The sequence below is a fragment of the Chiloscyllium plagiosum genome, chromosome 29 (genome assembly GCF_004010195.1).
Source record: "Chiloscyllium plagiosum isolate BGI_BamShark_2017 chromosome 29, ASM401019v2, whole genome shotgun sequence".
NCBI lineage: Eukaryota > Metazoa > Chordata > Chondrichthyes > Orectolobiformes > Hemiscylliidae > Chiloscyllium > Chiloscyllium plagiosum.
This window is the reverse complement of record NC_057738.1, coordinates 34,047,331-34,059,921: the sequence shown is the minus strand read 5'-3', so window position 1 is coordinate 34,059,921 and position 12,591 is coordinate 34,047,331. Positions and strand designations below refer to the sequence as shown.

General features: G+C 39.1%; 1 protein-coding gene across 7 annotated transcripts in view; it reads right to left on the bottom strand.

Annotated features, from left to right (window-relative positions):
* fars2 (phenylalanyl-tRNA synthetase 2, mitochondrial) overlaps positions 1–12,591 on the bottom strand; it is a 496,334-nt gene that overhangs the window by 406,282 nt on the left and 77,461 nt on the right. For 4 of the 7 annotated variants that reach the window (XM_043719495.1, XM_043719492.1, XM_043719498.1 and 1 more), the window contains exon 3: positions 4,433–5,059. In XM_043719495.1, coding sequence (XP_043575430.1) covers positions 4,433–5,059 — 627 coding nt within the window. Of the gene's footprint in view, positions 1–4,432; positions 5,060–12,202; positions 12,210–12,591 lie in introns of those variants that run through there. The other 3 variants (XM_043719493.1, XM_043719494.1, XM_043719497.1) reach the window with 2 other exon arrangements.

The following is a 12,591-nucleotide window of genomic DNA, read 5'->3' as shown; positions in this document are numbered from 1 at the left end:
CCCTCCCCTTCCTGGACCTCTCCATCTCCATCTCCATCAATGACGAACGACTTAACACTGACATTTTTTTACAAACCCACTGACTCCCACAGCTACCTGGATTACACCTCTTCCCACCCTACCTCCTGCAAAAATGCCATTCCGTATTCCCAATTCCTCCGCCTCCGCCGTATCTGCTCCCAGGAGGACCAGTTCCACCACTGGCCTCCTTCTTTAGAGACCGCAATTTCCCTTCCCACGTTGTTAAAGATGCCCTCCAACGCATCTCATCCACATCCCACACCTCAGCCCTCAGACCCCACCCCTCCAACCGTAACAAGGACAGAACCCTCCTGGTGCTCAACTTCCACCCTACCAACCTTCGCATAAACCACATCATCCAAAGACATTCCCGCCACCTCCAAATGGACCCTACCACCAGGGATATATTTCCCTCCCCACACCTTTCTGCCTTCCGCAAAGACCACCCCTTCCATGACTACCTGATCAGGTCCACGATGCCCAACAACAAACCACCCTCCTGTCCTGGCACCTTCCCCTGCCACCGCAGGAATTGCAAAACATGCGCCCACACCTCTTCCCTCACCTCCATCCAAAGCCCCAAAGGAGCCTTCCACATCCATCAAAGTTTTACCTGCACATCCACCAATATCGTTTATTGTATCCGTTGCTCCCGATGCAGTCTCCTCTACATTGGGGAGACTGGACGCTTCCTAGCAGAGCGCTTTAGGGAACATCTCTGGGACACTTGCAGCAATCAACCACACTGCCCTGTGTCCCAACATTTCAACTCCCCCTCCCACTTAGCCGAGGACACGGAGATCCTGAGCCTCCTTCACAGCCACTCCCAACACCTGGAGGAAGAATGCCTCATCTTCCGCCTCGGAATACTTCAACCCCAGGGCATCAATGTGGACTTCACCAGTTTCCTCATTTCCCCTTCCCCCACCACCCCAGTTCCAAACTTCCAGCACCACTCTAATCTAGAATCTGGTTTCCAGCATCTGCAGTCCTTGTTTTTACCTAGGCCTGTTATACAGCCCCAACATTGTTACTGCACCTTTCCTATTTCTGAGCTTTTCCCATATTGCCTCACTGCTCAAGTCCTCCATAGTGCCCTCCTTCAGCACAGCTGTGATATCCTCTCTGACCAGTAATGCAACTGCTCCAACACTCTTACCATCCTCTCTATTCCACCTGAAGCATCTATATCCTGGGATATTTAGTTGCCAACCTTGCCCTTCCCTCTACCAACTCTCAGTAAAAGCAATAACATCATACTCCCAGGTACTAATCCAAGCCCTAAATTAATCTGCCTTACTACACTTCTCGCATTAAAATAAATGCACCTCAGACTAGCTGTCATCATCTGCTCCCTGCCTACTCTTCCCCTTAGTCACGCTACCTTCATTATCTCGTTCCTTCCAGGCTTTAGTTACTACCTCTTTATTGTCCACTGACCTCCTCATTTGGTTCCCATCCCCCGCCATATTAGTTTAAACCTTCCCAAACAGCATTAGCAAAAGCACCCCCTCGGACATTGGTTCTAGTCCTGCCCAGGTGTAGACCGTTAATAGTCCCACCTCCCCCAGAACTGGTCCCAATGTCCCACTTTAGTTTTATTTTGACAAGTACTTTTATCTTTAAAAAGTACTTCCATTAGTTTAATGAAAAATATAATAAAAAATAAGCAGGACTGATCTTAATGCAGTATATTAAGTTTCAAGTACCATTTTTGATAAAACAATTGGTTTAAAAATTCAGCAATGACGATGTTGATTTCGATATAAAGGGAGTCCCTGAATTATGAAAATACTAATTATGATGCTTGTACTTATGAACACTATCCTATACAGAAATGTAGTTTTAAATATCTGACATACAAATCTTTCCTGTACTTATGAATGACTAAATTATATTGTCCTGCATTGTGTTCCAACTTGTGTCCAATTTGACTTGCAAATAGGCTCAGAACAGAACCAGTTTACAATCTGGTGACTGTCTGAATAGCGGTATTTACATGCTGTTTATTCACATCATTACACAAACCTTGATAGCACTCATTCAACTTTAAATCCATTCACTTCTAAAAACTGTACATCTGTTCAGTGATAAGCACAGTTTTGTAGCAGATTATACTTAAAATTACCTCATAAATAAAATTACCTTAGAAGTCCTCTCAGTGATCCAACTGCACAAATCTCTAGGGTAGAGAATTTCAAACATTCATTACCCTCTGGAAGAAGAAATTCCTTTGCACCTCAGTTTTAAATGAATGGCTCTTTAATTCTGTAACTATGTCCCACGGCTTGAGCAATAAAGATCAAAATTAAATTTGCTTTCTTAAATTGGACACAAGTTGGAACACAATGTAGGACAATATAATTTAGTCATTCATAAGTACAGGAAAGATTTGTATGTCAGATATTTAAAACTACATTTCTGTATAGGATAGTGTTCATAAGTACAAGCATCATAATTAGTATCCGCACACCAACACTGTTTCATGCACAGGAACACCCAGATCCCTCTGTGACACCCTTTTTGGAGTCTCTCCCGATTTGAACAACAGTCTGCCTTTTGATTCCTCCTACCAAAGTGCATGACCTCACATTTCCTTCACACAGTTTTTGCCCACTCAATCAAACAATCTAAATCACCTTACAGATTCTTTATGTCCTCACTACAACATGCCCTTCTACTTCTTTATGTATTGTACCAAATACAGATGCAATACACACCGCCCCATCTAGGCAAAAGTGAGGACTGCAGATACTGGAGATTAGAGTTGAGAGTGTGGTGCTGGAAAAGCACAGCAGGTCAGGTAGCATCCGAGAAGCAGGAGGGTCGACGTTTCAGGCAAAAGCCCTGATGAAGGGCTTTTGCCCGAAACATCGGCTCTCCTGATCCTCGGATGCGGCCTGACCTGCTGTGCTTTTCCAGTATCACATGCTTGACACTGCCCCATTTGCCAAGTCATTAATATAAATAGTAAATAATTGATGATCCTTGTGGTACTCCATTAGTTAAACATTATTCTAACCTGAAAAAGACCCATTAATCCCAACTCTTGGTCTTCTGTGTGTTAACCATTACTTAATCTATATTAATACATTATCGCCAATACTATTAGATCCTACCTTATGCAATAACCGTTAATGTGCACCATTCTCACAAATTTGCTAAACATGATTTCCCTTTCACAAAAACACATTGGTCTGTTTGATTGTGTTCTGCTTTTCTAAAAATTCCGCTTTTCCTTCCTAATAATGTACTTTAGCATTTTCCCAGTAACAGACATTGGACTAATTAGCCTGCTTATAGTTTCTTGCTTTGGTCCTCCTTGAAATGGGGGTCATATTAGCAATTCTCCAATCTTCCAGAACCTTTGGGAATCAAGCGAGTTCTGGACTATTTCAACCAATGCCTCCACCATCTGTGATGCCACTTTCTTAAAACCTGTGGATTCAGACAATCAATTCTTGGTGACTTATCTGCCTTCAATCCCATTAGTTTATCAGATATGTTGTCCCAAGTGATAGAAACTGTTATAAGACCTTTTCTCCCAATAGAAGTTTGCTTTTATGATATCTCTGGATTGGTTAGTCTCCTCCACCATGTAGACGATGCCAACTTTTGGCTTAAATTATCAAACATTTTGTTGTTCCCAACTATCCATTCCTCAGTCACAGCTTCCAAGGGTCCAACACTCAGTTTAGCTACTCTTTGTCTTCTTATACCCATAGAAGCTCTTGTTTATATTTCTTGCCAGTTTACTTTCACGATCCATGTTCTCCCTTTTTATTAGCTTTTTATTCCTCTGCTGCTGGATCCTACTAGAATCCCAAACCTCTGACCTACCACTCATTTTTTGCACTTTGTATGTCTTAGTTTTTGACTGGATATTCCCCTTGATAGATTTTGTTAACGACAGGTAGTTATCTAGTCCTTCTTTCTGATTAGAAAGAAATTTGGTTAGGGTGATGAAACATTTGTTTAAATGTCTGCTACTGGTCATTTACTGACCTTTCCCTTAGTCTTTTTTCCCAGACTGCTTGAGACAACATTTTCTTTATATCTCTGTAGTTGCAGATATTTAAGTTGACGATTCTGTTTTGAGATTCGAGTTGCTCTCCCGCAAAATTAATTTGAAATTCTAATAACTTATTATTGCTAATTCCTCGACGGTCCTTCACTAGTTAGATCTCATATTAATCCTACCTTATTACACATTACCATCTGTAAAATAGCGTGTTCCTGGGTATGTTGTGCAATGCTTTTTGTTGTTGTTTGTTTCAGATCTTTGCAGTTCTTTGCTTTACAGTATAGTAAAAGATACTGGCTTTTTCATCCATCGACACAAAACACTAAAAATTTGCATAAAGCAGAATTTTTAACAGGTAACCAAGGAATAATATCAGTCAACACTTACTTCATGTTTTGAGAATAGTCTGACTCCTTCCATTTGATGGAAGACTGGATAGTGGCTACTATCAATTTCATCTCGTCGATAGACATCTCCCACTACCAGAAAGGCATTGAGGCCTGCACGAATAAGATCATGTTGGTGAGCAGATGTATGAGCCCGGAGCATATTAGTTTGATTCAGGTAAAAGTTATCTCCTTTCTTCCTGCTTGCATGATCCACTGGTATAAGCAAACTGTCAAAGTTCTGCGCTGTGGTAACCACAGGAGACAGATTATCATATACTGAAAACATTGGATTTCTATTACGATTCAAATACTGTGTATAGAAATGTTTCTTAATGCGTTCTTTAATGAGCCATAAAGGATGATTTCTTTGGTTATGTAAGCTTTTTCCCACTTTGGACAATATCTTTGGTGTAATATTTGTATAATCATCTCGACTGTAGAATTTCCCAAACACTTCAATCAAGTCAGAAGTTGTCGCACTAGCTGCTGGACCTGATGTTATACATCGAAGCTGCTTTACATTTCCACCAGCATCTCTTGATTGGAACTGAAGAAACTGTAAAGCCTTTTGAAATTGTAGATATGAAAAGAATTTACGAGGTACCTTCTTCATTGTTGATCTAACCTGGGAAAAGAAAGTTGTTTAGCTCCTATATTCAATTTGTACATCACTTACACACATCGAGTAACACAGAACCATAAGAATCTTAGAATTCAGCATCTCTAATTGATACAAATTGGAACAAAATAACACATCTATGAACTTTGGATAAGTTGGATGTCGATTTTTTCCAAATATCATTGCTAAGTCAGTTTAGCCATAATGTTGACATGGATTACCAACGAGGATGAACAAATAAAATACTTGAGAAAGCTCCAGGAGGGTGCCAAATGGCTTTGTTTCATCACATTCAGTATTACATTTGCAAGTTATCAAACATCTAACTAGGGAATGAACAATGTTTATATCATAAATTCATAAAATAGTAAGTAACGAAATTCAGTAATAATGTAACATAAGTACAAAAGGCTAATCGAAACGAGTTGGAAAAATTCATTTTCACAAGATGACTGAAATGCGAGTGAGAAAAGGATGAATTAAAGGAAGCATCTTCTTAATTGTTCTTTACAGTTTATTATGATGTGCAAGAAGCAATAATCAGACAGTAGTGAGTTCTTGTGAAGGTGTGTATGCATGCAAGTGTGTATGTGTACGCATCTGTAAAAAGAGCGAAGAGGTTGAGAGTAGCTACAGGACTGGGTGGTAGGGGAAGAGTTGATCTTCTGGGCAAGATTAGAATGAGTCATAATTAACGTGAAGATTTGTCTTTGTTATGTCGAAAGAGAAAAGACAATTCCAGCCAGCTGCTAAAGGAGTCAAGATAATCATATGCTTTTAAGAATACCTATTCTAAATTGTAACATGCATAAAACTGATGTGACAGAAACAGAAATCTGATTAGCTAAATATACACACAGTATCATGATTAAGATGGGTACACATTAAGAGGAGACACATTAAAAGATGTTGAAGGAAATAGCTGTTGAACGTTACTTTGGAGGGAATTATGGTCAAGGATAGTTCAGTATTTGAGAAGACACACTTATAATGTCAGTTAGCATGGGAATGTGGGATGAATAACTGTTAATCAGGAATAAGCTAGGGAGAACCAGGAGTGCTAGCATAAACACGGTCATCTCAGAGAGGGCCATTTTTGAATGGTATGAGGGTGGAGGAAGTAGGCAATAAGCCCAATGAAAAATATGGTAGCGCAAAGTGAGTTGAAAATGGAATCAACATGGTTCAAAAGTTGCTTAGAGTGAAGGTGGAACAAGAAAATGCATCACATATAAGGAACTCAGTAGGCAGGAAAGGGGAGGACAAAGAGAAAAGAAGAGGTAGTCCAAGGTCAGATTCTCCAAAAAGGTGTAACAGGAATAACAAAGTGGAAAAAAAGGATAGTTGGTTCATAAAAGATTACAAATAAAAACTTCCTTGCTTTATGCAGGACAGATGATGGAAAAAGTGTTGGCAAATGGGAGGGCTTCACAAAAGGAAGGCTAGGTTTCAGTCAAAGCCAAACCATATTCAGATGATCAAACACTGCCAAGAGGAGAAGAAATACTACATGAACAGGTATAATGTCAAAATTGCATTTTTTCAAAAAGCAATAACAACATTTTGGATCACAATCACTGACTACGAAAATATTGCCATGGCATAATTCTGTTTTGTAATATACTTCTGAGAAATAGGTTTCAGCGATGTTTTATCAAGTTTACAGAGGAAACTGCTGTAGATTTAAGTCTTGTTAATACATAATCCTGAATTTAAAAAAATCAAAATTCAAACAAGCAACTCTCATATATTCTTCAGTAACATCTCATTCATGTTGAGCAAAGTAAAATGTTTCCTATTTCCTGACTTAACTATTGAAACTTCAAAATAAGACATGCATTATTAATCACTACTTTTGCAATTACAAAGGGTGACACAGAATATAGGCAAAATTCCTCCATAAGAAATTTCATGCATCCGGTCAAATCAGACAAATTATGTTAAAGTCTCCTTCAAAGTTTTAAATGAACATATTTGTGCCATTTTAATGTTTTAAGAGATATAAGTCTCAAAAACTGCTGATAAATTATCACAAATATATGTAAAATCTTATTGTTTAAGTTGGTTAGCATGACAGCAATGCAAAAGTATATTGTTGAGATAGACCAGGAAACTTTTACTCTACACCTGCTGCACATTTCCTGGTGTAAGGTATTTTATCTGATAGCAATTCTAAAATGTAGCTTTATACAATAAGAAGCCCAATCACACAGATCAGGAAGGTTCAACTATCAGTTTATGTTAATTTAATAGATCTCCATAGCAGCAACAGTTGGAATGGTACAACTGACCTCAATACGACTAAGGGGGGCAGAATTTGCTGGCACTTCCATTATGGTTTATTGTTTAGTGGTTCTGTTGACACAAGGTGTGAGATCAATTGCAGCATCTTTACTACCATGCAATATTAGATCAACTAATGCAGTTCTTGAACTGTGAATATGAGATGAGAACAGAGTTGGGGATGGTCAATTAGCTAATCATACTTATTAAAATGCTCCTCTGTGAAGTATGGTCATTTGAGCAAGGTAATGGAGGGTGATCAGTCCTCATGGCATAATGTTTCAGTAAAGAGTAAACATCTTAGAAGAGGAGCACGGAAAAAGAGAAATGTTGGAGAAAATGCGCTAAAAGCTATACTCATCCAGGCAATTGGAGAGTATTCAATCACATTCCTGACCTGTGCCTTATAGATAGTTAGCAGGCTTTAGGGAGACAGAAGATGAGTTATTTGAGAGATTTCCTCACCTCTGACCTATATTTAATTGTAGCCAGAGCATATATGGCTGGTCCAATTCTATTTCTGGTCAACAGCAACTCCCAGGATGTTGGCAGTAAAGGTTTAAGCTATACTAATTGCATCGAACATCAAGGAGCGATGGTTAGACCGTCTCTTGTTAGAGATGGTCATTACCTAGAAGTTCTGTGAAACCAATTTTTCCTGCAACTAATTAGTCCAAGGCTACATGTTGCTCACATATTTCTGCATGTGGATACAGGCTGTTTCAGTGTCTGAGGAATTACGTATGATACTGAGCATTTATGCAGTCAAGAGTGAACATTGATACTTCTGACCTTATGATAGAAAGGAGGTCATTGATGAAGCAGCTGAAGATGGTTGGGCTTTGGACAGTACCCTGAGGAATTCCTGCATTGATATAAAATTCTCCAAAAGACTCAACGGGATCTAATTTCATGTTCTCTGATTAATAATACAGGTCTTTATGTTATTCGTCTTGTAACAGAGCTGAAGCAATATACTCAAGCACATACACAGATGCTAGGGATGTTACTGCATAGTGAGCAGTAGTTGCAATTCCAGTAGAGGTGTCCACTAATTATATCACCAGTATCTTGATTGATGGGCATCCTTGAATGTGTTACATTCAGTAAAATCTATTTATGAGATTCAGCCTTTAAAATATTATCTCCTGCTTTGCACACTTGAATTGCTGCTAAAGGGCTGGTGGTACCAAATGGAGGAATGAATTGTAAACCTGGTCCTTGGAGCAGAGAAGTTGGAGTGTGACTTAATCAAGGTGTATAAAAATTATAAGGAACCTCCATGGAGAAAACAGATAGAACCTACTTATCTGAGCAGAAGAGTCAAAAACCAGGATGCACTACTTTAAAGTAATTGGTAGAAAGATTACAGGATAAATTGGGAAATACTTTTGTCATCCAGAGAGTGGTAGGAGCCTGGACCTCTGTTAAAAAGGTGTAAGGGCAGAAACAGTCAGCACATGTGAAAATTACTTGCGTAACAATTTTAATTAACTTGATGTGCAGGGCTGGAATATGTGATTAGGTTGGGTAGTTCTTCATCAAATAGCATGGACACGATGCACATGCAAGGTTTCCTTCTGTATCATAAGTTTCTATGATTTCTAAAAGTTCTGGAAGATTATAAATTAAGGCCACACCGAGTTCAATAGTATTATTCAATTTTAACGATGTATAACTGCTTCATATTCCAATGCATCATTGTCCACTTTAACCTGGCATTTATAAGTGACCCAGAAAATTTGTCGAGTATTTAAACTTTATAAAAAGTTAACATCAAAGAATCTACTGCACTGGAACTGACTGGGGCAACAAGGCCATGACAGTGCTTAAGCTTCATTCAAGCTTCTTTCCAACTTTTCTGGCCTAAATTTACCAGAATTTAGGTAAATTTCTCATCGCTCTATCCTCTTCGCTCTCATTTACTTGTCAAGTTTCCCTTTAAATGTTATATTTGTTTCAACCACTTCCTATGGTAGCAAGTTCCACATTCTCATCAATTTTGGGCAAAGAAGTTTCTTTGAATTCTCTGGAGGATTTTTTGGTGATTACCGCCATGCTCTTTTGCACAAAAGTAAACATTATTTCTACTTTCATTGCATCAAAGCCTTCAATAATTATGAAGATCTTTATTATGTCACCCTGCACCCTTCTTTTTGGGAGAGAAAGAGATCCAATCTGTTCATCCTTTCCTGATAAATAAATGGTATCATTCTTGTAAATCACTTCTGCACTCCCTTCAACACATCTGTATCCTTTTTATAATGTAGCAATCAGAACTGCACACAGTAGTACGGTCCAACCAAAGTCTAAACAAGGATTATCATAACCTCCCTAAATTTCAGTTTTATAACTCTAGAAATGAAATCTAGTGCTCGATTTGTTTTACAAGGTATTGCTAAATACTGGCATATCTTTGAGATCCTTTTGTTCTTCAGTATCATTGAGTCATGCAACTTCCAAGTAAATAAATGACCTCCCCATTCTTCCTACCAAAATGTATGGTCTCACATTCATGTGTGTTGAACTTGATTTGGCAACTTTTTGCCCATGCTGTAAGATAGTTAATAACCTCTCAATTTTTTGCAGTACTCCTCAGTACTAATTATATCCACAAATTTAATGAGATCTGAAAATGTTTAAAATTGAGCTTTTGATTACAAAGTTCAAATAGTTAAAATAGGTTTTTGAACAGCAGCCATCCCTGCACTGACCTTTCTGAATAGACAGCAAGTAGATCTGCTACCAAGGTATAATGTTGATCGTGAAGAATAAATACAGACTTAGACATATCAAATCTGGACCAAATAAGCATCAGCTTAAACGAATCCAGATTACTCAGAAGTGAAATAAAACTGGCAGAATAAATACTACAAATCCTACACTGTGAAGGTAAAGGGATTCACTGGCATCAATATAGGAACATGCTGAAACATTTAACAATGACAGTCAAATAGGCAAACCATTGCCTGCAGAAACAAACATAAGTCTGAAAGTTAAGGGAAGGCCTTTTCTCAAATAATAGTCCAAATGTCTCATGTGGTTGACATCCTCTGCCACCTGCTGCTGTTCCTCTGCCCAGTTTCTAAATGGCCTTTCCTCCTGTATAAGCACCGTGTGGATAGTCTCTTTTTAATGTCAATTTCTACAGCAGTAAAATCGCCACAGTCCTACCAGACATTAGGACTGCTCTCTCATTACAGAGACGACTGGAGGTGATTTAACCTGAGGGTTACCATACCTCAGGCGAGTAGAGGTTGAGAAGGAGAGTCCTTCATGGTAACCTCAGCCGATGCAGGAATTGAACCCCTGCTTTTGGCAACACTCTGCATACTAAACAAGCTGTCTTGCCAACCTTGCTTAATGAACCACCACCTGCAGCAGCAACAAGCACTAATCAATCAGAGGAGGAAACAAATTATTGTGAGGAATTTCCCAAAAGAAACAAGAAATCCTCCTTGATGATTCTGTTGGTTGAATGGAAACATTGCACCATTGCCCCACACAAATATCATCAGCAGAGGGCAATCTTCCCCACCAAAATTTTTCTTTCACTGTGGAATTCCAGAGCAGCTGCCGGGGAAACAATTCTGTTCTACAGTGTTATGTGCAAACAAGCAACAAAGTTTAAAGAGTCAATGGTGTGGACAGGGATTAATGACAAGCTGGAGAAAGTGAGGTCTGCAGATGCTGGAGATCAAAGTTGAAACTTTATTGCTGGAACAGCACAGCAGGTTAGGCAGCATCCAGGGAACAGGAGATTCGACGTTTCGGGCACAGGCCCTTCTTCAGGAATGGCTTCTTCAGGAATTCCTGAAGAAGGGCCTGTGCCCGAAACGTCGAATCTCCTGTTCCCTGGATGCTGCCTGACCTGCTCTGCTGTTCCAGCAATAAAGTTTCAACCTTAATGACAAGCTGACAAACAATGCACTGGTCCACATTAAAGAAATATTCATAAAGAAAACAAAATTACAAAAAAGTATGAGAAAAGTTTATTTCTGTAAATCAACTTCAGCTTTTACTGCAGAACCCACAAAGCTGAGTATTCGTTCCTTAACAGTGAGATGAGGCAACATGAAATAGAAAGTGCCAAACTAAGAAATGGGAATTCAGTATCACTGCTACCTCTTTAATTCTGCGTGTGGATGTTTGGTGCAAGGGTAGTGCCACTAGCTCTGGGTCAGAAGCTTCTGGATTGTGTTCCATGCCAGGAATTGCTGGTCATGATGGAATATTCGTGGCATGGTTCAACAAGGTGATATTTCCAGAAATATTTCCACCACTCCACACTACTTCCCAAAAGGAAAAACATGTGGGAAGACATGCTAAAAAACAGTTTGATATAAGTACGATGAGTGGAAATGTAGACAGGGAAAAATACATTCTGATCTGTAGGCTATTTTACATGCAACTTGTAAGTTTGATGTAGCTTAATGAATAATTCAAGCCACATATTAAACAAACATGAGTTTCTGTCAAATAATGCTTGCTTAAATCTAATTATGAGACACAGAAAATGATGAGTGATGCATGGCCAACAATAGTACAATAGATACATCTTGCAGTACGATTTTCTGTTTTGTGAAAATTGAAATTCCTCAATTGAGACCTTTGGAAAGGATTTTGATCAACAAATGTTAAATTTATCCAGTACTTTGCAACTGTAGCTATAACAAACTATTTGCAAAGTGATATCTTAGAATTTTAGATTCTTAATATTAGATTCTGGATATTCTCTAAGAGAATAAAATGATTCTTCTAAATTCAAAGTTTGTGAGAAGACTTGTAGCTCGGGTGCTCGTTGTTGTGGTTCTGTTCGCCGAGCTGGGAATTTGTAGAAGATCGTATGAGGAAAGGCTGAGGCACTTGGGGCTGTTTTCATTGGAGAAAAGAAGGTTTAGGGGTGACTTGATAGAGGTGTACAAGATGATTAGGGGTTTAGATAGGGTTGACCATGAGAATCTTTTTCCACGTATGGAGTCAGCTATTACAAGGGGGCATAGCTTTAAATTAAGGGGTGGTAGGTATAGGACAGATGTTAGGGATAGATTCTTTACTCAGCGAGTCGTGAGTTCATGGAATGCCCTGCCACTAGCAGTGGTGCATTCTCCCACTTTATGGGCATTTCAACGGGCATTGGATAGGCATATGGAGAATAGTGGGCTAGTGTAGGTTAGGTGGACTTGGATCGGCGCAACATCGAGGGCCGAACGGCCTGCACTGCACTGTATTCTTCTCTGTTCTATGTTCTATGT